The sequence below is a fragment of the Maylandia zebra genome, linkage group LG15 (genome assembly GCF_041146795.1).
Source record: "Maylandia zebra isolate NMK-2024a linkage group LG15, Mzebra_GT3a, whole genome shotgun sequence".
Taxonomy (NCBI): domain Eukaryota; kingdom Metazoa; phylum Chordata; class Actinopteri; order Cichliformes; family Cichlidae; genus Maylandia; species Maylandia zebra.
The window spans coordinates 2,658,843-2,681,916 of record NC_135181.1 but is presented as its reverse complement, the minus strand read 5'-3'; the positions used below and the strand labels follow the sequence as shown (position 1 = coordinate 2,681,916).

General features: G+C 42.3%; 1 protein-coding gene across 21 annotated transcripts in view; it reads left to right on the top strand.

Moving 5' to 3' along the window:
* Positions 1-23,074, top strand: part of nrxn3b (neurexin 3b) — a 328,662-nt gene that overhangs the window by 127,196 nt on the left and 178,392 nt on the right. For 8 of the 21 annotated variants that reach the window (XM_076873687.1, XM_076873681.1, XM_076873673.1 and 5 more), the window contains 9 exons: positions 9,956-10,159; positions 11,742-11,768; positions 12,911-13,030; positions 13,421-13,533; positions 14,311-14,579; positions 14,947-15,137; positions 15,907-16,080; positions 16,866-16,892; positions 18,968-19,087. In XM_076873687.1, the coding sequence (XP_076729802.1) occupies positions 9,956-10,159; positions 11,742-11,768; positions 12,911-13,030; positions 13,421-13,533; positions 14,311-14,579; positions 14,947-15,137; positions 15,907-16,080; positions 16,866-16,892; positions 18,968-19,087 (1,245 nt within the window). The remainder of the gene's footprint in view (positions 1-9,955; positions 10,160-11,741; positions 11,769-12,910; positions 13,031-13,420; positions 13,534-14,310; positions 14,580-14,946; positions 15,138-15,906; positions 16,081-16,865; positions 16,893-18,967; positions 19,088-23,074) is intronic. The other 13 variants (XM_076873680.1, XM_076873682.1, XM_076873676.1 and 10 more) reach the window with 3 other exon arrangements.

The window sequence follows — 23,074 nt, the reverse complement described above, 5'->3', positions numbered from 1 at the left end:
TATTAAAAGCTTTGACTAGCAAACCAATTACATAAATCTGGCTAACAGCAAACCAAACTTTGATAATAGTACAGAAATTATTAAAGAAAAAACTCTTACAATTTTTTCCATTTAAACAAAGGCATTTTTTCCCCTTTATCCGCTACATCGCAACGTTATAACATCACACCAATGATTGGTCAGCTGTAATATTGATCTGGGACCAACATTGTTATGATAATGGAGGAACAACGCCAACACGGGTATATCTGGTACAGCGTCTATATGACAGGTACTGCCCCCTGGTGGCCATTAAAAAGAGTGTAGGTTTAAATTCCTCTGTTTTGGCTTTAATGTTCAGGTCTTGAAGCTTCAAGTCTTCTAAGCTGAACTAAAGTGTAACATGTGAATTATTTTTCTTTCATAACGGTATTCCTTTATTTAGTAGAAGGCGGAGTTTTCTTATAAAGTAACACAGTGAAACACAATGCATCTAAATTTTGACATTAAAACAAACACTAATTGTAACTATTGTAAGTAATCAGTGACATTTAGATCAGCACACTTATAAAATCCCTCAGTGATATTTCCAAGGTCATTTGGTCTTTAAGGGAAGCCAAGTATCATGTAGTAAAACATTCAAACAGGAACGACAGGATTGAAGTCACTTTGTTGGATACACTTTGTGACTTAATGTAAGGACACACTAAGAGCTTCATACTTGATCAGCCTAATGAATGCACAGTATTTCAATTATTTAAAGTGCTTTGTTCTTTTCTTTTGCAGAGATTATTCAGCTAGAGCATCCTTTAAAAGTCTAGTCTTGTCTGTTGGGATATTTTTGATGGTTCTGGTTATAGCGGCACTTTATGTGCGTGTGCAAATAGTGAATCACATGGCGAGGATTGCTGTGGATAATGTCCGAAGCCAAGATTCTCTACTTTCAAGTGCAGGCATTTTATGCATACATAGAGTACACAAACACTCGGCTGTGGATGTGCGCAAAACACATTGAGACACACTTAGTGCCCGTAAGATTCTTTATCAGTGTCCTTATCCTTGCTGTCAGGATGACGATATGATTTTTGAACTTTAAAGACTCTTGACAGCACGCTCTACATTGTGTGCCCGTGCACGCACGTGTGTATAAAGCAAGAGAAGGCAAGTTTATTTATATAGCACAATTCAACAACAAGGTGATTCAAAGTGCTTTACAGAGACATTAAAGAACAAAAACAAATAAAAAGCATGATTTAAAATTGATTAAAAAAACAGTAGATAAAAATCAGTAGTTAAAATGTAAGTTTTGAAATTTAAGCTTAAAGTGTGGATTTGGTGCTTTATTCAAATGCAGCTGAGAACAGGTGAGTCTTCAACCTGGATTTAAATAAACTGAGTGTTTCAGCTGATCTGAGGCTTTCTGGGAGTTTGTTCCAGATATAAGGAGCATAAAAGCTGAATGCAGCTTCTCCGTGTCTGGTTCTGACTCTGGGAACTGATAAAAGACCGGATCCAGATGACCTGAGGGATCTGGAAGGTTCATACTGGGTCAGGAGGTCACTGATGTATTTTGGTCCTAAACCATTCAGAGCTTCATAGACCAGCATCAGAACTTTAAAGTCTATCCTCTGACAGACAGGCAGCCAGTGTAAAGACCTCAGAGCTGGACTGATGTGGTCCACTTTTTTGGTCTTAGTGAGGACTCGAGCAGCAGAGTTCTGAATGAGCTGTAGTTGTCTGACTGATTTTTTAGGTAGACCTGTAAAGATGCTGTTACAGTAATCAAGCCTACTAAAAATGAATGCATGGACTAGTTTTTCCAGGTCCTGTTGAGACATCAGATCTTTTATCCTAGAAATATTCTTGAGGTGATAGTAAGCTGACTTTGTTATTGTCTTAATGTGTTTTTCTAAGTTTAGGTCTGCATCCATCACTACACCCAAATTTCTCGCCTGGTTTGTGGTTTTTAGATGTATAGATTGAAGTTCTCTGGTGACCTGTAATCGTTTTTCTTTGGCACCAAAGACTATTACCTCAGTTTTGTTTTTGTTTAGCTGGAGAAAATTGTGGCACAACCAGTCATTTTGTTGTTCTTTATAATCAGTGCCAGTGGGAGCATGTAAATGTTAAACAGAGGTGGTCCCAAGATGGAACCTTGGGGAACTCCACATGTGATACTTGTCTGCTCAGATGTGAAGTTACCTATTGATACAAAGTATTTCCTGTTTTCTACGTATGTTTTGAACCAGTTTAGTACAGTTCCTGAAAGACCTGCCCAGTTCTCCAGTCGTTTGAGTAATATGTTGTGGTCAACTGTATCAAATGCTGCACTGAGATCCAGTAAAACTAAGACTGACATTTTTCCACTGTCTGTATTCAGACATATGTAATTAAACACTTTGGTCAGAGCGGTTTCAGTGCTGTGATTCTGTCTAAAACCTGACTGGAAGGCATCATAGCAGTTATTCTGTTTTAAGAAGTAATTGAGCTGTTGAGAAACTGCTTTTTCAATGATCTTACTTAAAAATGGGAGATTTGAGATCGGCCTGTAGTTGTTCATTTGTGTCTTGTCAAGATTGTCCTTTTTCAGTATAGGTTTAATTACAGCAGTGTAGGAGAAGAGTTGACAGGCATTCACATGAAACACCACAATGACAGTCAAGGCCCTTGTTGGATTGTTTATCAAGCAAAGACTTGTCACTCCGTTAGGGGGAAAAAAAAAGATTAGATAACGCAACAAAGCCAAGGCAAGTAAATAATAGAAATGGTGGGAGAGGCAAAACGGAGAGGAAGAAAACAGATTGAGAAGGACTGATGTGTGTATGTGTTTGTGTGCGCGCGAGTGTGCCGAAGAGATTTGCCTGGCTTACTCCCCGCTCCATACCGTGAATATTTGTGGAGTTTTTCACTTAATAGCTTTCCTCCTCCTCCGTCTTCTGCTTCGGTTGGACTGCTAATTATGTAAAGTGCGGGGCTCATTGGAAAGCACACACATACACGTTGCACACACAAACACACACAGAGTGACAAGCAGCGGCTTAATTACCATCTGAAATGACATCCTCATTGCCGCTGATATCTCTCTTAAGAAATACAAAATTACAGAGAAGAGCGCGCTGTAGCTCCAACTGTGCCTCTCTATTGTGCGTGCCGTTGATGCTGTATAGTCACGCATGTTTGCAACACTCACCATGTGGCTGTATTGAGTGCAGTCACCTGCAGTATCTCACTGATGCGCATTATTAGCTTTGCACTTGGCGTGAATGACAGTGATTATAGAAGAAGTCGACTGAATATTTTTGGTTTTTACCCTCTAAAGTGGCGTTTGGTTCAGCTTCTTCTTCGCTTCTTCCTAACTCTGTTCTTGCAAAGGGAACTACTTGAGCTTTGCAGAATCCCACAGTGTTCTCATAACTTACTGTTATACATTAGTTAGACAAATAAACAGCTGCAAAGACTGAGGATTGGATTGAAAAGGAAGTTTTGATGTCGTACAGCCTGACACCAGGTTTTGTAGGTTTAGCGCTCGTTCCTGTTGGAATGATAAACCTGCACACATGGAAGAGGCGGAGCTGGGTGAGATCTAAAAAATCTGTGAGAGATTTGATGTGCTGAGAAGTGGAAGCAGTCTGGTGAACCTCTCGGGAGAAAACAAAGGCTTAAAAGTAAAAATGTCAGTCGTTATCTGCCTGTGAGCATCCACTGACATCCAGTGGTTTGTGCGTGCACACCATTAACACAGAACTACACATGAAACAGGTTGGCCCAGCTGTGTCTAACCTCATGTTGTTCTCTCCATTTCAAAGCTTTGGAAAATAAAATAGACGATGAAACACAGTTATATTTAATCTCATTATTTATCTAAACCTGGACACATTAACCCCTTTGGTGCTGATGGAACATGCTGACGTCCCATCACCTGAAAGGGAAAAAAAATCTTTAACATTGCACCTTGTTAAAAATATCATCCCACGCCAATAAGTTCAGTTTGACAAAGGCAGGGTGACTGTTCCACAGCACAGAAGTGTGCCACTTGGGGCTTTTGTTTTATGAACAGGAAGATGTGTTCAGCACTGCAGAGCTGGAGGCAGGACACCAGTATGAACCTAGAAAGGAGGACGCTGAAAAGTGGAATAAAAATTCAGTGACCAAAACATGTACGGCTGCAAGGCTGGTCTTAAAAAATACATTTTGCTCCTTCCACTACTGCTGTAGTTAAAAGTTATAGTCCACCAGTATGTTCATGCATTGAGGCTGAAAGGCAGCAGCAAAGAACAGAGTGCGCATCACACAGATTAAGTCCGATACAACATGAAAAGGAAGTACAGGGGTGAACATGGGTTGCAAAGTGGCTTGCAGATATGCAGCAGCTTTGAGGAGCTAAAGGATATGAGCTGAGCTATTGGCTGATGTTGAGATTACAATGAATAAGTGAACATTTTTGGTCAGTGCCTCTTGCTGCTGTTATGTGTTACGGTATAGGTCAGTTGGACCACCATTATTACTTGAAAGTGCTGAATGACTGAGAGGCAGGAATTTTCTCCTGTCAGTCACACGCTGTCAGTTATCTTGGGAGTTTGCACTTTATTCTATTTGTGTCTTTTCCTCTTTCTCTTTCTTTCCCCTTTTCCCCTCTTGGACCTATCCTCAGTAGTTCCAATCTAAGCAGGTGGACATCTTTAAAATGAGCCCAGCCTTTCTTTGGGTAAGGCTTTTCTGCCTCTCAGTGCAGCTAAAGACCTTGGGACAGTGGGAATAAAACACAGCAAACAGTCAACTAAAAGCTGGACTTTGAAACATAATTTCAAAGTCAGTGGAAACAATTTAACACAATCCCGAGCCAGATAAGATTGATTCATGTTAGAGTAGATAACACAAAAAGGGTTCTGTTGTCTAGTCCAAAATATTCATAGGTTTAGGGTTTACAGAATTTTGTATTGCATTTACATACATACATGATTGACAGGTGGAGAAAGATATGGACAGTGAATAATTAGAACTGCTGGAACAGATGAACAAAAGGCAAAGCAAATAAAATGTGGTGATTTAAAGGCTCTTTCAGTCATGCTAATATTGTGGCACAAGGAAGGGATAGTAACGGTGGGTCTGCCAATTGCTCACTTAAAACCTCAGATAACCATGAAATTTTGTAGTGACGTTCATGATTCCCTGCATTAGTGTTTTTATACACGCAAGCAATAGGGCCCACAATGTGCATGACAGAAATATGCAGCTGACAAAACCAGAATGCAATGCAATAGAAAACAAAATAAAAGAAGACGTGAAATAAAAGAATGTGAAAAATTAACGGAACGCTTTCATTTCAAGCAGTGCAAAAATTAAAAATTCATAATGCATCAAAGCAGAACTGGTGCCAGCAGCATTAGCCAAACACTTACATAAACGGATACGTCTGTAGTTGACTTTTGGAGGAATCCACACAGCGAACACAGTCAAAGCATTTCTGTGAGGGACTGAGTATAGTTTTTCCATTTTTGACATAAGAGTGGGAGCTGAGGAGGGATGTTGAAGGAATGTGGCCTGACTGGAAAGACTTCTGTGTGAAGGTGACAGTTTTAAACTGACTCCTGAAAACAGCAGGCTGGCAAAGGGGCAGCATTGTGAATTGCCAGCAAGCGATCCATGCCAGATGTACTAAGCTAGTCATTATGCTAGTCAGTATAGATCAACATGAATGCATGTGTGCACATATCTCTGCCTCTTCTGTTGAAACTGTATTGCTCTGTTCTTACAGTCGAAAAATAGAGTGGAAAGATTGTGCAAGACCAAATTAAAGCTATTGAAGTTTCTCAGGTGGCATCATGGTCGCTTTGCTCGACAGCTGTCAACCATATTGAAGGCAATAGAACAGCCAGTCAATTGGGAAAATGTGCATCCCCTGACTGGTTGGCTATGGTTCCTGGAAGTGGCTGGCTGTCACTGGCTGTCACTGGCTGAAGGAGGTGCTGCATCAAAAATGTATTGGCATTTGCCACAGTTGCTTCTACTTTTTTATGCTCGCTACTTGGGCGATATGGCCTAAAATTTATATTGCGATATAATTTGAAGCATGTGTGGTAACGATATATATCGTCATTTATTCTTTTCTTCTGTATAACGTATTTTCCACACTATAAGGCACACTTAAAATCCTTTAATTTTCTCAAAAATCGAGAGTGTGCCTTATGTATGAATTCTGGTTGTGCTTACTGACCTCTAACCGATTTGGGCGTGCAGAAATCTGTTAAAAAATGTTTTAGTACAACTTTGGTAAGCAGCACTGCTGATTGTCAGAGCATTACGGCTGCCGTAGTGAGGAGCTTCGCGGAGTAATCTGGGTCCAAAACTGCGTCCATTTCAGGTCCCAAAGTCAAACGAACACTGAGAGTTAAAAACGGTCTAAATTCTTTCATCTTTAATTAAATCATCAGCGTTGCTGCTTTACCAGGTGTAACAATTAAGTTTTACATCCATGAAAACAGAAGTTATTAAATTTAACGGAGTTAGAAGTTAGCAGGAAGTTAGCTCGCTAGTTTCCACCTAAACACAAGACCTAACTATGACATACCATGTTCTGGCTGAGAGATTTCTGAAACTAATTAAAACGTTATAGCTCTGCTACCACCACAGTCAGGAGAACAACTGAGATCATTCATCCACAATACGAGGTTAGTTATTAATATACTGCAACAACATGGGAATAGAGCAGCTGCGAGAGAATTCAACATTCATGAATCAACGTTACAGAAGTGGAGGAAGCGCAGTTTTTGGCTTTCCCCATATTTCAAAAGTGCTTCATGTCTTTGCTATGACTGTCTGCATAATTTGCAAATGATAATGGTTTTTCAGCGGCTATCGCTGGGATACTTTCGACCAAAACAGGCGCAGCTTGATGACATCATCAACATGCGCTATCGCGATAGAGTCAAAATCTCTATCGTTGGCCAAATTTATTGTTTCTATCGTATATCGTTTATATCGCCTACTGGCTACTACCTTAGAAGTAGTACAACTTGAAAAAGTGTGACGCAATCTGGAAATAGAGAAGGTTTACTTTCTAGTAAAAGCTCAGCCTCAATTGCTGCAGTCAGCGTCTTTAAAAAAAAAGGTAATCTGTCTTTATTTCTTATTTTTTATTCATTTTTCACTCCTTACAGCTCAGAGACTAGCTGGCAAGCTAGCAGCAATAGCTAGCTAGCAAACAGAGCAATCAGGAGGTTTTTGCCAGCCAGTGAGGAAATACACATTTTTTCTCAAGCAAATATTGGTTGCCAAGAGTTCGCAGACTGACATCTATGCCTGTGTGACTGGGGACCTTATTCATTTGATGCTGCACTATCACCATGATTGTCACATGTAAATAATGGCGCATGGTCACATGTCTACGAAACGTCAATTACGGCTGTAATGTCAAAATGTTATTTAGGCCTATCTCCATGTGGTTGGGAAGAACACACATCAGCATAACTGTGCAGTTTTCTTCACTGTTGTCTGTTGTGTATTTCTGCCACTTATTGGTTCCAGCGGGGCAGAATCCAACAGAACTCTATTTCAGACCTTGCAATTAAAGAGAAAGAGAAAAAGAAAAGAAAGTTGTTCACTAAGTAACATGTTCACTTTTAATAATGGCTCCATAGCATCCCACTGCCATATCTGCAAACATCTGGGAAAAACCTCCAAACTAAATCTGTTTCAACTCCAGAGTGGACATCATAGTTTGTTTCAAAGGGTGCTTTTTATGTTCTCCCTGGTTGCAGATTTATTCTCACCTCATTTTATTTACTTTTTTCCCTTCTACTGTGAGACCAGGACCAGACCTGGCTCACAAATCAATACATGCACTGCTAGTTAGGACATCCTATGTGGTACGTATGCATGTGTGGATGTGTTTTTTATGTGTACGCACAAGAGAGCAGAGGAGATACGAAGAGGTAGGGAGCCAGGGCAATTTAAAATTGGGAAGAACAATGTTGAGCCAAGGTTTCATTATCCTCCAGGCTACTGTACCCACACAGTCGACAGCTTGTTCATAGAATAGATTTTTACAACAGCCCTAAGAGCAACACAGACGAAAGTGGGATTTTTATAGCAGTGTGCTGTTTGGTGGGATGAATGGTTGAGTGATTTCACACTGCTTATACATGAATTTTGCAACACATCACACAAATTTTGACATTTAGGTGAGGAAAAATCCAATATTACTTATAATGCATTACCTTTTGCATGGGTAAACATTCGCCTCTAAATATCGACCTGGAAATGGCACCTTAGTCTGTAGTTGAACACAGTACGTGACAAGGGAGATTTCATCGTTTACATGTACAAACCGTCTGTGGTGTGACCCCCCCCCCCCACACACACACACACACACACACACACACACACAGCCAAATGGTGGTGCATTTCTTAGGCCACGGGGCTATTTTTTCTTTTAAAAGCTGAGGTGTCAAAACAGGTATTTCATGGTTGGATACCCTTTTTAATCTGTCTCTCTCTCCCCAAGAGGCTTCTACTCTGCTGACAGTCTTCCTCTTTCTCCACCACACTCACTCAGGCTTTCTCAAAAGAATAGAAACAGAACAGTGTGGCCCAGCAGCCATCAAACCCTGTTTGTATTGTCTCTATTTAACTGCAAAATATTTTATATTATTTAGCACGGAACGGCAGCTTTTATATGATGTTAGCATATGACTGATTTTACATTTACAAAACGAGATCCTGTGATGAAAGTAAAGGCATCATCTAGCTAGCGCACATAGTGGGGAGTTGCCGGGGAAAGGAGGAAGTAGCATGATGATTTAATTTTCTGCAGTCTGAGCAGCATGTGTGTGACACTGACTTGTCAGCTGATGGATGATAACTACAGCAACTACAGCTGCAACTAGGCATGAGGGACGTGTGTGTGTGTCTTAGTTCCAAAAAATGAGCGCATGCAAGGATTCCTGTTCCAAATTTTAAAGTGGATGCTCTTTTCATAACAGACCATGCTTAGTGGGGTATATCAACCAAAAACCAAGAAAACTGGGTGTCCACAGAATCGGTTTCTTCCATTCCAACCTCCTCAAAACAATGAGACAAGATTGTAGACCTGCACAAGGCTGGAGTGGACTACAAGATCATCAGCAAGAAGATCGCAATCTTTCAGTATCTGCAAGGTCCTCCTGCTTAATGGATAGACCTGTCTTTACATTTTCCAGTGAACTCGAACTTGGTATGATTCAGACAAGGCTTGTGAGAAAGTGCTGTGGTCAGAACACCATCGTCACAGTCGAGCACAGAGGGGGAAAGATTATGCTTTGGGGCTGTTTTTCTGCTAAAGGTACAGGATGACTTCATCGCACTCAGGAACCAGTGGAAGAGGCCTTGTAAATCTTGGATGAGAACCTTTTTCCGTCAGAGACAGCACTGAAGATGGATGTAAATCCAACATGACAATGACCCAAAACATACTTCCTACTACATTTCTTGTAGTTACTGAAAAACTACAAGAAATGTCCTTGCCAACACAGTTTTCTGCTCCAATTATTAAGCAGTCAGTGACCTGAAAATCAATTCATATCCTTTATGTAATTTGATTTTCTAGATTTTCGGTTCATATTGTGTTTCTCTCCATTAAAATGAAACTGCCATAAACATTAGAAATTGTTCATTTTTTTGTGAGCAATCTTACAAATTCATGCCGGGATTAAATAAATATTTCTCTCACTGTATTTGTTTACTTTCAGGGCACACGGTTTTTTGTTTTTTTTTGGTAGATTTCATCTCCTGGTGCATAAACAGCTGTCTGAAGGAGGTGAAACATATGGAATGATTTGATTTGTGCCATTTATCATGTTATCTCTTGTTTTTGCACCCACGCGCTTGCCCGTGTCACTTTTGCTAATTAAATTAAACCCGCTAATTAAAGGTGTAATTAATATTTATGCCGAGTCGAGATCAGCATTTGAGCTTTCTCGTGTATTTTTTTTCCCCACAGAGGCGTCAATATTGTCTTATGACGGGAGCATGTATATGAAGGTGGTGATACCTAACATCATCCACACTGAGGCTGAAGACGTCTCCCTCCGCTTCATGTCCCAGCGAGCGTTCGGCCTGCTCATGGCCGCCACGTCTCGTGAATCTGCAGACACGCTGCGGCTCGAGTTGGACAGCGGAAGGGTCAAGCTGACGGTCAACCTAGGTATCGTATTAGCCGTCACCTCTCTTCCAGTTCCTGGGGTGGCCTTCCTGTTTCGGTATTTCTGTTCTTTTTGTAAAGATTTTCTTTATGGTCCAGACCTTCTCTCAGACCTAACACATACTAAACCCGTTTTGTAGTTTGTCTTTGTAGTTGCATGGATTGTTTTTGACTTGCCTGGACTGTAAGTTTTTATGCCTTGTTGCGAAGATGTCTTTGTAGATTTTATATCCATCAGTCTAACTCTTAACACACTTATCCATGCACCGCAGCACATCTTTTGAACTGGTCGTAGATCACTTTAGTCATGCCCATTATTGTGCACAAATGGATTTTCTTTCCAAAGACACACATTTCACTTTTGAATGATTTCAATAGATGGCATCTCTGACACATGCGTTAATTCAAATACACAAACACTTCACTTTATCTTCTGCCATCTATTCTCAACTGCAGGTAGGCGTTACTGCATTGTAGTGCTGCCCTGATAGTTTGCATTTTTATCATGTGGTTTGTTTCTTTGTCCGTTTTATTTGATTTGATTTCCCTCATGATAGCAGGTTCATGTTTCCCTCCATCCATTAGTAACCCTTGGTCTAGCTGGCATCTCCCATGCCTTGTTCAAAGATGGCACTCACCCCTTCAAAGGCCCAGAGCCTGCGGCCCGTCTGGCAAACAGCCCGATGCCACGGCACCTAGCTCGCCTGCAGATGGTGGCACGAGTGGTACATTTAAGTAGAGTGCAGGCCTTTATACCAGTAAGGCTGGAAGAGATAGACTTGACAGAAAGAATATGTCTTCTGGTAAAGTATTTGAACATAATAAAAGCTAAAAGTATAGAACATTTGTAGAGAATTTTCTTGGTCATTTCTAGTTTATGTTTGAATCTGAATCCAGTGTTATTGAAAATTCAGTTTAACTCATGTAGCTCATTTTCCACAACTTGCGTAGGATCCTCTGAAAGGGGGGGTCTTAAGGCCTCTGTGTGGTGTTGGTGCTGAGTGGCACGAGGCTGTTTGCACCCACTTTTCTGTTGCGGTTGACGGCACATGACCAGCCTGGTCACATGGATTTCAACCCGCACCTGACCATCACAGGCTCAGTTTTCCCCCTTAGGTGTGGATTTGAATCTAAGATTCTTCTTCTCCTGGCGTGCCATCTAAAACGGCTTTGTTTCATACAACTAGTACAGTATTTTGGACTCTGGGTGCTGGGTTGCAAAATCGATGTGGCCAATAAGTTGCAAGTGACCATTTTGAAACATGATGGGTTTTTAGGGGGGAAATGACACAGGTTTAAAAATGGAGAATAAAAAGCTTCAGATGGTTTATCCAGAGCAGTAATATTGACCCGTGTTGGTCCAATATTGCTGGGTACAGTAATACTGATTAAAAGAATTGGACTGGGGATTACTTTTCCAATGCTAATATAGAAACGCTTAATGTCAGTCGCCAGCTAAGCTAAAATGGTCGCCAGTGTCATGTGACCGTCCCCGGAAGGTGGCTTTTTTTGCTCTTGGATGTCTGCAGCTGTAACCTTGAAGGATGCGATTTCATCTGTCACTTATTCTCCCCTCCCCATCTAGACTGTGTCAGGATAAACTGTAACACCAGTAAGTCAACATTCTTCTTCTGCAGCCTTCTTCCTTCAGTCAATGTTTGATTGTAGCCTGTGTGCTAGATGTAGAGGCAGGGATGTGTGAATGCAGGGGACTGAAAAGAGGATTTCTCAGATAAAAGGGGGGTATAGCCAAAGTTCAAAGCTATGCAAATCAGACTTAATGTGCTCTATATATGTTAAATGGCCCATGTTTCCAATTTAATTCAGACACTAGTTGTAAATGGTTTTTGTCGGTTTGTATCTACTCGTCTTTTGCACTTTCAGACTTTGTGGGCTGTATTGTTTCTCAATTACCCCGTAATAGATTGCAGTGTCTCTTTTTCCTGTTCTTCTTATTTAACACATACTGCAGAATATGGGTTTATAATGCGAAGTACAGCTGGTGTCAGAAGTCATGCTGTTATTCATTAAAAGGACCAATACTTTCAAAGTGCTCACAGTCTTGTAGAAAGGACAAAAGACAGAACACAAAGAGTCCTTCAGCTGTGTGTGTGTGTGTGTCTGTACTGAAGTGCTACATTATAGATGCCCTTTACGTTGATAGCTGCAGCTGTATATGTAGTTCTTATTATAGTAAATAGTGAATATAATGAAGCATTGTTAGGTTTGTGCATTTATGATCAGATATGTTCAGGATAATAAAATCACCAATTGAAATTTGGATTGAACCAGCAGCCACAATGCAGCAGACTCTGCTCTGAATCAGCCGCTCTGGCCTCTTCATCGGCTCGATGGGGCTGCATTGCCCCCTCGTGGTTACTTGGATGAATTACTTCAAACTAAAGCGCTCAATTAAAAGTCACAATAAAAAGTGTGTTTCTGGCAAAGTGTAAATTTAAAAATGATTGAACACTAGAAAAAACACTGAGTCTTTGTATGAGTAACAGCATTGCTGCCAGTTTGAATAACTTTTTTCCTCTGCTGTGAAAAACAAAGCAGATTTTTTGTAAGTATTTTCTTTTTTGTTTGAGTACCTCTAATCTCACTTAAAGCTCAGATGGAGGAGATGTTATCTGTATGTCGCGAGGAAGAATGCTTGGTTTGAAATTGAATTACTTTATTTATGAAAACAAAGATTTGGTTTATGCTTGTGCCATCCCCGCTGTCCCTTCACTAACTAACCCTCATCTTCAGGCAAGGGCCCTGAGGTTCTTTATGCTGGACAAAAGCTCAACGACAATGAGTGGCACTCAGTGCGAGTGGTCCGCCGCGGTAAAAACTTCAAACTCACTGTGGATGACGACATGGCGGAAGGTAACGCTCTTGTAATGCATTTCTTTATTGTTTTGCTGAGATATACCAAACGTACATGATCTCGCATCTTTTTTCTTTGTTTGTTGGGCTGAATAATGTGCTTTTATTTCTACTGCTGATTTCGTTTCATGAACAGTTTACATAGAAATTACACATAGTGTGAAGAATTATGCCTTTCTTCACTGGAAAAGGCATGCCTGTTGCTTTTATTCCTAGTATTACTCATCCAAAACATTGTAAATTATGAATATCCTGGAAGTAAGTCGTGCTGGGTATGAGAGTTTTTTTCATTTTGTTCCACTGGCATTCATTATCCACACAACCAGGGCGTCTCGCTTCCTGCTGCTGGGTCATTCCCTTTGCCTCTTTTTCCTTTCTCTTCCCTCCCAGGTCAGATGGCGGGTGATCACACTCGTCTCGAGTTCAACAACGTGGAGACGGGTATCTTGACTGAGAGACGCTTTGTTTCATCTGCTCCTTCACCATTTATTGGTCATCTGCAGGTATTAAGAGCTTATCAGAAGCTCGTGTCCTGTATTATTCATTATATAATTCAAAGTCAGCAGCGGCATGTATCTGTGAGAGGAAATCAAGCATAGCTTGCAGGCTGATAGCAGATGATGTAGCTGACACAATAGGTGGCTGCAAGCCGCTTTGCATCCCACATCCACCCAGCTCCTCAACAACAGATGACATATTACATTATTCTGTCATAATTTATTTACCAAATAAATTTTATTTTATTACTCTGAACTTGGAGCTCTGAACATATTAACTGAGGCTGCTGGGTTTTTTGTAGTTGCTCTGAGGATGGGAAGGTCAGACTTTGGGGCAAACTTTGGTCAAAATGCTAAAATCTTTGCTTTTATAGAAATGATCTGTCTGTCTAATGTTATGAGTCGCTGTTATGGGTCAAGTTCATTCCAATGGAAGCAGCAAGTAGCGGTGAGGGTGTACGTGTATTTCGATTTGTTTTTTCAGTTTAGTAGATTTTATTTACCTCATTTTAAGACCTGCTAATGACATTTTTTAATATGTTCTAATATGTAAAACTTTAGAACTTGAAGAGGGTGTACTTTTCTTCACACTATAATTAATGTAAGGTCTGCTGTCAGTGCTGTGTGAGAACCACACCAGTCATATTTTATTCCTTGTGTATGTTTTTAGAGTTTATTAACTTGCTATGATTCCTCCAGTCTTCGGTTGAGGTCTCTTGGCAGTTTTGCTCACTACACAGTCGTGCTTCACAGGTAGTAATAACAGCACCATCTCTCCCCCAGAGCCTAAAGTTCAACGGTATGCAGTACATTGATATGTGCAAGAATGGCGACATCGACTTCTGCGAACTCAACGCTCGCTTCGGCATGCGTTTCATCATCGCCGACCCCGTGACTTTCAAGACTAAGGGCAGCTACCTGGGCTTGGCCACTCTTCAGGCGTATACCACAATGCACCTCTTCTTTCAGTTCAAAACCACCTCACCTGACGGTTTCATCATCTTCAACAGCGGAGATGGGAACGACTTTATTGCCGTGGAGCTGGTTAAAGGGTGAGTGGGACGAGCCGTGTTCATGTTTTATTCAGCAGTTGGAGTCCAGATATGGATTATACATTTTAAATAGCAGGGCTGATGTGGGTACAGTTGGTACCTTAAGGCTTTATGAATTTAACAGAGAAGCCCAAACAAATTGATCCCAAATCTCCTTTTGCACATAAACACGATTGTGCTGGGAAGAAGATTGTTTTCTCTGTCAGTTTAACTCCGATTAGTGTCAGAGCAACGTGAGGTGATTGTGAGAGTTTTTCCATTAAAATTTAATCCCTATTGCAAGATAAAAAGAGACCTAGTGCACACACAAAATACCCCCCTCCCCAAATACTGATGTGTTCATCTGCTCCTTCTTCTTCTCTGCCAGATTTATTCACTATGTCTTCGACCTGGGAAATGGGCCCAGTCTGCTGAAAGGAAACAGTGACAACCCACTGAATGATAACCAGTGGCACAATGTGGTCATTACCCGAGACGCTTCCAACACACACACGCTCAAGGTGGACGCAAAGTCAGTCACCCAGAATGTCAACGGAGCCAAGAATCTGGACCTCAAAGGTACCTGATCTCACCTTTTCATCAGCTTTTTCACCTGAAATAACATTATGTCTTCATCTAAGGTAAATAGCAAGTAAATAAAAGCACAAATGAACAGTTTACTCACATAAGTATATACACTATACCAGCGGTCCCCAACCCCCGGGCCTCGGACCGGTTCCAGTCCGCGAGTCGTTTGGTACCGGGCTGCGAGAGTTGAGGCTCAGGTGTGAAATGTCTGGTTTTCAGGGTTTTTATCGGTTTTCAGCGTTATTTTGTTTTCGTTTTTATCGTTTACTCTGTTTTCCTGGGTCTTTTCACGTGTGTTATGAATAAATCTTCTTTTTTTCGGTACCGGTACAAGTCTTATTTTGTTGTATTTATCCGCGACACCTTAAAGGCCGGTCCATGAAAATATTGTCGGGCATAAACCGGTCCGTGGCACAAAAAAGGTTGGAGACCGCTGCTCTATACTATGAGTCAGGGGTTATCTGAACCTAGAGTTACTTTTAATCCAAAAAAGGTTTGTAAATGAATTGTATCAAAACAGTTCAATATCAGATTATTCTTTTAACCTGCACCAGTAACGTCCTGGAATATCTTGTGGATATGCTAAAAAAAATTATGTTTTTCAAGTATTTTATGTGTATTTCATTACATTTAGACAAAGTCAGCCCACAATTGCTGGCTGGAGCTAAATAGTGACACTATATGACAAATCGTACCACTCTTCCTCTCGGCAAGAAAGTAAACAATAGTGATGTAATCGCATATTTTCCTCAATTTTCAGGCGACCTGTTTATTGGAGGTTTGGGACCTAACATGTATCAGAATCTCCCCAAGCTGGTGGTTTCTCGGGAGGGCTTCCAGGGCTGCCTGGCCTCGGTTGACCTCAACGGCCGTCTGCCAGACCTCATCAGCGACGCCCTTTTCCGCAGCGGGCAGATCGAGCGCGGCTGTGAAGGTACAGATGGCCTACAGCATAGGAGATTCCTGACCTGCTGCGTGAGATTTATTAGACTAATTAGAGAGCTCTTCTGTAGCCCCCCCTAAAGCCATTTGCTGGCACCGTTAATCCTCATTCTGCTTTCCTTTGCCAGGTATTTGTCACATTTTAGGATAATACTTGGAGTAGAATTTGTCAGTCTGTTTATCTAATATCAGCTTTCTGAGCTTTTGTGTTGCATTCGTATATTTAATGATAACAATATGTTGTAACCTCAGGAACAATTCTAGATTGCTTTACATTGTAACTCATTTAAACCGAGCACTTTTCCTCCTAAAATTCACGTCCTAAGGCTAAACTAACGTATTGCTGTTACAAAATATAAACGAGCTGCTGCCAAGGTTGTATTTTTTACAGTAAAACAACCCATAGCTCTTTTGACCTATATCTATAAATTGAGTGCTTAATAAATACATTTTCCCATGCTAATGCTTCAACTGTATTGAAATGGAATTGATTATTCATGCATATGGAAAAGGTTACAACACATTTCCTCTAGAGGGCAGCAGAAGATTAAGATAACAAACACTGCCATTATGGTGAACTCGTATAATTTAACACCTTTATTTTTAAGCAGCTCAGCCCTCACTAAAAAAAACCAGTCAGCGCCCCTCGCCTGCTGCCACAGTAACAAACTTGTACAAGTTTTAAGAACACTAACGATGCTGCTCCCCACTAACCTCTACTCTTGTTTTCCGCTCTGCTCTGTTCTGTTTGTTATTTTTCTTTCTGCGCTAACAAAGTTGGTTTCACCAAAGCCGACCTGCAAGGTAGAGGGTTAAACTCCGCCTCACGGAGGCCTGCTCGCCTGAAAGTCTGCTGTGTGCAATGCATCGTGGGTGTCACCATGGCAATAAGGACCCCTTTGTGTGCTGCAGAGGTGGCTTGCTCTCTGAAAAAAATAGACAGAGAATGCTGGCAGGGCAAAAATGAGTAATCAAGCAAGTGTTAAATTATTACTTTTTAAATTATTTGTACTTTTTTATACCACAGCGCGGCAGCAGTGTGATTGTAACCACATCTGATCAGATATGTAGCAGAAACTGGCAAACTCGGCTTCTTTCAGGAACACATCTGATAACGTTGCGCAGCGACTTGGAGCGCACGTGTAATTAAAGGGAGTAAACAGATCGGGTCAGATAAGTGATGGACTCGTGTCGACGGTCCAAAAGTCTGGTTAAAAGCAGAGGCAGACAGTTTGTGGGAGTGCTGTGTTCTTGAATAAAAATGCCAGTTGTGACACATTGCAGGCTGGCGCAGACAGCAGAAAGAGGCTGTCGCAGCACATCTAAACACTCAGTGTGCCGCTGATGGATCAGACCTCTCTTTCTGTCTCCATTTTTTTTTTTAAATAAAAAATCCATCACATCTGCTGCTTTACCCAGATGAGTGTTGCTATTATTTTTTTCCAGAGAGGAAGCAGCCTGCTGCCACAACACTGGAGTTCAGCAAAATCCTCCATCTCTAACAAAACAAGCACCGATGTGTTTGATTCGCGCTGATGAGCCGCTCGTGCCCGTGCGGTCTCTGGGTTGCCTGGTTGACCACCGTTACTGTCCATTACACAGTAAATGCACTTTCAGCTGGCAAACTTGCTCTGTTTATTCCACCTCAGATGTCTTCTTCTCCTTCTTTTCACATTGTCTTGCACAAGACAACTGCTCTTAAACTGTGTTTACTTGCATTTGTCTGCCATGTATTTGGACTGTTTATTTCATTTTTGCTTTATTTAATTTTGTTTGTTTCTCTACGGTTATCAGAAGGGTTACTGTCAAGTTTTTTCCCCCCCCTTTTGTCTGTCTAGACTCTCACGGGGTGGGGGTGGGGGGGTTGTTTATCTCGTTATCTATGCTGTGCGCTTGTCCTTATCTGCATTCCCTCTCAGTAAAAGTATTCAAAAGTAAGAGCTATGTGTGGCGTGTAGAGGAATAGCAAACACACATCCAGTTTGACTTTGAATACCCTCCTCAACTCCTGTCTGACTGAAGTGCATACACGAGGATATGCACTGCGTGTTCTCGAGTACTCTTTCCGTTTTCTCTTCGTGAATTCCGTCTGTCCAGTGTATCCAGTGTTCGCCGTGTATTCTCTCGCAAGTATTTGTCAAGGAAATGACCGGGCTCGCTTTTTTAATGCCATTTTTTTTGTCTGTTTGTTTTTTAAATGTGGGTATTGTTAAATGCAGTTTTGAATCCATGAGCCGTCTGCTAGGAGGTTTATGTCTTGTCTTGCCTGTTTTATAGAGGGAATGCAGCGAGTTTTACTCTGATAAAACTATTTGGAAACATGTTGGAATGAAATGAAGTGCATGCGCGTCCACCCGCACACACTACCAAAAAGAAGGAAACTTAACAGTGTCATCACATTAGCCCAGACGGGGGTCCAAGTCATTTGCAGCAACGTGTCTTAAGTGCTAATCGGAGTGCATCGCACACGCTGCAAGCGGCGTCTTCTACAGCACTTTTTGCAGTAATTAACTGAGAGTATATGCTGATGTTCCCCCCAACCCTGCTCAAAGAGCGTGAAGTCGACGCTGCGAAAACCTGGCGCCTGTGCGTCGCCTTCCCAGTGCTACAGCAGCTTTACCCAGCAGGAAGCAGGATTCATCAGGCAGTATTTTTTAAACTGCATTCGCACTGCAGGTCAGGCCTCGTGTGACGACACTGTTTGCTCCTTGTTTTTTTCTTCGAGGCCCACATGGTGTAGACCTGTCTTTCTAGAGTGCATTCCTTCTGCATGGGTCCTGCATTGTTTAGCCTCAGCGGTCAATCTTATCGTTGCTTGACTGTGCACCTGTGGTATCTCTCTCTCTCTATGTTTCTTCTCCCCTTTCACCCTTTTTCAGGGCCCAGCACCACCTGCCAGGAGGACTCATGCGCCAACATGGGCGTGTGCATCCAACATTGGGAGAACTTCACCTGTGACTGCTCGTTGACGTCCTACTCGGGGACCTACTGCAACGACCGTGAGTGCTGCTGGCTTTAAGATTTTTCTGCATTTGCCTTACATGTGCATTAAAGGGGGACTCCAGAGAGAAGTAGAAAGCCTTTAAAGGACAATGCCTCATGGGCTTTGAAGGACAGTTGATTGAGGAAAATTAAAATATGGAAGGCTCAAAGCCAGCTCATCTCCACAACAGTGTTATCATGTGGAGGTGCAGCACAAAGTTGATGGAATCCTCCTTTAACACATGATGCACGAGGTGCACAAAACTGCACAATACTGCAAGGTTACAGTTCATAAGTCGTACCATTATACATTCTTATGCACATGCACATTATTATATTTCACACTCTCCATGCTAAAAACTGGCTCGACTCATGAACTCACGCCGTCCTGTGTGCAGCACTGAGAGCCGCATCCTTGACTCAAGGACTCGTTGATTCAGGCCTGTTAAGTTAAAGCTTTGTTAAAAATGCTGCATGAATTCGGAGCTGAGAGTGTGTTGTGATCTTTAAATGAAGCACCTGAGAGATGCCGGCAGTTGTTAAGGGCATCTATTTTTTTGCTTTGTTGCAGGTGCTTTGACGTAACAGGTTTGCTTGATGTCGTGAGCTTTCGCGGTTCGGGCTCGGGAGTTAGCCCGACCGCAACTGATGATGTGTAAAATATCCACTTCTGCCTCAATCGCCTTTTCATAAGCGTCCTTCAAATAGCTTTCGCTAAAGACGAATTGCGAGTTTGTGTGCGTGTGTGTCTGAAAGTGAGGGAGAAAAGGGATCTCTTATCCCCATGACGACAAGGGACTTCCCCGCAGTAATCACGGTTGGCGGTCTTTCATTTAGCGTTTAATAGTGGGGGCACAGCGCTGCTGGGCCAGACTAATGAGGTGGTGGAAGCTGTTAGGAGAGCTGCTATCTGTGAGTGCTGGCATCCCCTAATCATCCAGACCTTTCTGATGTCAGGCCCGGCTGCTGTGTATGACTTTATATCTCTCGGTTCCACATTTCTTTCTCTCGCTTTTTTTCCTTCTCTCCTTCTCACTTCCCTCTCTTTCACGATCCTCTGACGCAGTGTTTTCCACACGGGGGCCAAACAGCCGACCTCAGCTCTCACTCGGTGATGGGAACTGAGTGTTTATGTGTTAATTAGTGATGAGAAGCCCTCATTAATTCCCCCCCGGCGCTGCCCGGGATGACATAGAGGGAGGTCTCATTGATTTCATATCAACAAAGATGTAATTCTTCTTGAGACACAGGCGCTTTTGACGGTGACATATTTTACATCTTTGTGACTCTGCAGGTTTAGGTTCGCCTGCTTCTTTTGGAAATAGATGTGCACTAATATTGACTAGGCTGTCCAAGCGTGTAATAGTATTTTTAGCCGTGCGGTATTAGTCTTAATGAGAATTTCGTGGCTGATTTTCTTTCTTTGCGTAACTCTTTCGAGCAGTTTCTCTTTACTTGTTTATGGCAGAAAGGAGATGAAGAGAGGTGAAAGCCAGGCAAACAGGCACGCTGCTGCGGGAATACTCCAGTGCATTGGAGTTGTGCTCGTATTGCACAAGTGTGCATGACTCCGTCTGCCTGAGATAAAGGGTCTCGTTTACTTTTCTCGGATTGAGCCAATCTTCCGACGTCCACTCTGATGCCTTTGCTTCCTGTGAGGTTTCTGGAGCCCCTACAGAGTAGTCACGCACCACCAGGTGGCAGTAAATCCACAAGCTGGACCGCACACAGTCTCCCTGTGCTGGGAGAAAATGAGATGCAATCCCCCGAGCATGAAATCAGTTTTCCTGTTATTTTCCTCCGCTGCTTTGCCTCTTGTCGTTCTCTCTTTCTCTATACATCCCACTGTACCAACCCACAGCCCTCTCGCTGGCTGTAGTTATTGATCACTGAATGAATAATATCTTCCGGACATTGCAAGAATCCAGTGTATTACATGTACAATTTGTGATTACAATACAGGCATGTTGCCAACAATTTTCTTAAGTCCTTGCCTTTGTGCGTGCATGTGTGTTCCAGGCATCTTTTATTCAGCAAGCGCAGCGTGAGAGAGGGAGAAAGATCTTCTAATTAACAATGTGGGAGTGGAGCTTCTCCCTCGGTCTCTCTGCCTCTCCATCTCTCTTTCTCCAGCAGATAGCTGCTAGCAAATATCATTAATTGTCTGTTTCTGTGGCTTCATCTCTACCCATTGTCCAAATGAAGAAACTTGAATAAAGTAAAGTGAACACTTCTGCCAATAAAGCCACTATTTGCGATTGTTAGCACTGAGCCTCTGTGCCCTCTTCTCCATCATAGCTAACAGGTCGCTAGGTGGTGGAAAAGATGAAAAAAATAAAGGGGAAAAAAGCGCCTCAGCAGGCGAGAGCTATCCACACTGCTTCCATTTATTCCTGTGTACCCTTGCAGCCTGCACATTGTGACTGCACACCTTCACTTATGGGAACGTGACTGTGGAAATTCAGAGGGCTCTTTGAACCTCGCAGGCTGTTTTCAAAGCCTCTCGGACAATCTGTAGGTACATGTTGTGCCCAGCACTGCTTTAAAAAATGGTTGGGGGGTTGGAGGGGGTTTATCCTGCTGGGTTCTGGCTCACTGCTTTTGTCGTGCTCATTTCCATCTCCTTGTCGTCTCACATCCTTTCCCCTTCTTCTGCTCCGCTCTGCTCTCCTCTGCTTTCGGAGCGGACCCTCTCCACGTCTGGTTCCGTGAATGCCGCAGAGTTTCATTTAAATCCAAGGACATGAGAGCTTTGGGCCAAGCAAGAGGAGCAATCGGACACTCCTCTTCCACATCCAGAGCAATTACTCAACTTACGTAATAGAATTATCTCTGCAAAGGTCGCTGCATTGTTCTACTGTCAGGGGCATGGTAAACAAACAGAAAGGAGAAGTGGAAGAGGGAGCAGGAGGCGGAAGACAGGGAGCAGAGCACTGTTCGCCAGTTTGACGCTCACATCAGTAATTGCACAGATAGATTTAGTGATGAATTTCACTGTCAGTGCTGTGATTCCTTCAGAATCCCTCTGCTCCAGCTTTTAGCCAGTGTCCTTAATTTATTTTTCCAAGGCATGCACAGAGGGTTGCGACCATATCTGCCTAACTGCTTACACAATTGACAACAAAACAGCTTTATTACTTCGTTCACTATTTATAAGAAAATAATCATGGCGTTTGCCACGTATTCATTTCTCCTCCGCTTGCTTAGCAGAGGAACAAAAGAGGTCGGGGCACAATGTATTTGCCTGCATTCACAATGTTCTAGTGAGTGGAGAATACACAATAACCACGGCATTTTCCCACTATTTACTGATGTATCTGCTCAACAGTATTAAATCCCGAGGGGTAGGGGGGAAACGGGGGCGGCCACACAATGCAGCCTTTCACTTTGATATGACGTCGATGATGAAGTGATGAAGGGTTTTTAGAATGAAAAAGCAGGTGAACGTGCAACACACACCCACGTGCGCACATGGAAATACCATCTGTAGATATGTGAGAGCGTCGTGTGAATATTGAAAGGATTTTCATCGGAGCATTTAATATTTTATCGTGCTGTCTCTGTAAATAGGATTGAGTAGCTCGAGCTGGCCGGGGCCGGCCAACAGGTGTGGAGCAGGGTTTGTTATGCAGCGCCCTCCGACAGCCGTTGGAGCTTGGCTTGGTTTCAGCTGGGCACAGATGTAGCACCTTTACATCATAATGCATGGACAGCGATTTCAGCCAGCAAATGCATTCGATTTGAAGATGAATCGGAAAGGTGGAAACGAGCACGCCTTCTTTCATCTTCATCTCACAAAAGCCCGTGTTTTCATGCAGAGTTTGACAGCACCTTTCTGGTGAAAGAGGGCTTATAAGTGGAGCATAGCAATACGAGAACATTTGCCTATAAATACCACAGGTGGATCAAAAATGGGCCAAAAAGAGCTCTACGGAGAATGATTTGTCCTCAGGGCACAACCTATCCCAAAAGCACACTTTGGGAAAAAAACTGTCGTAGTATTT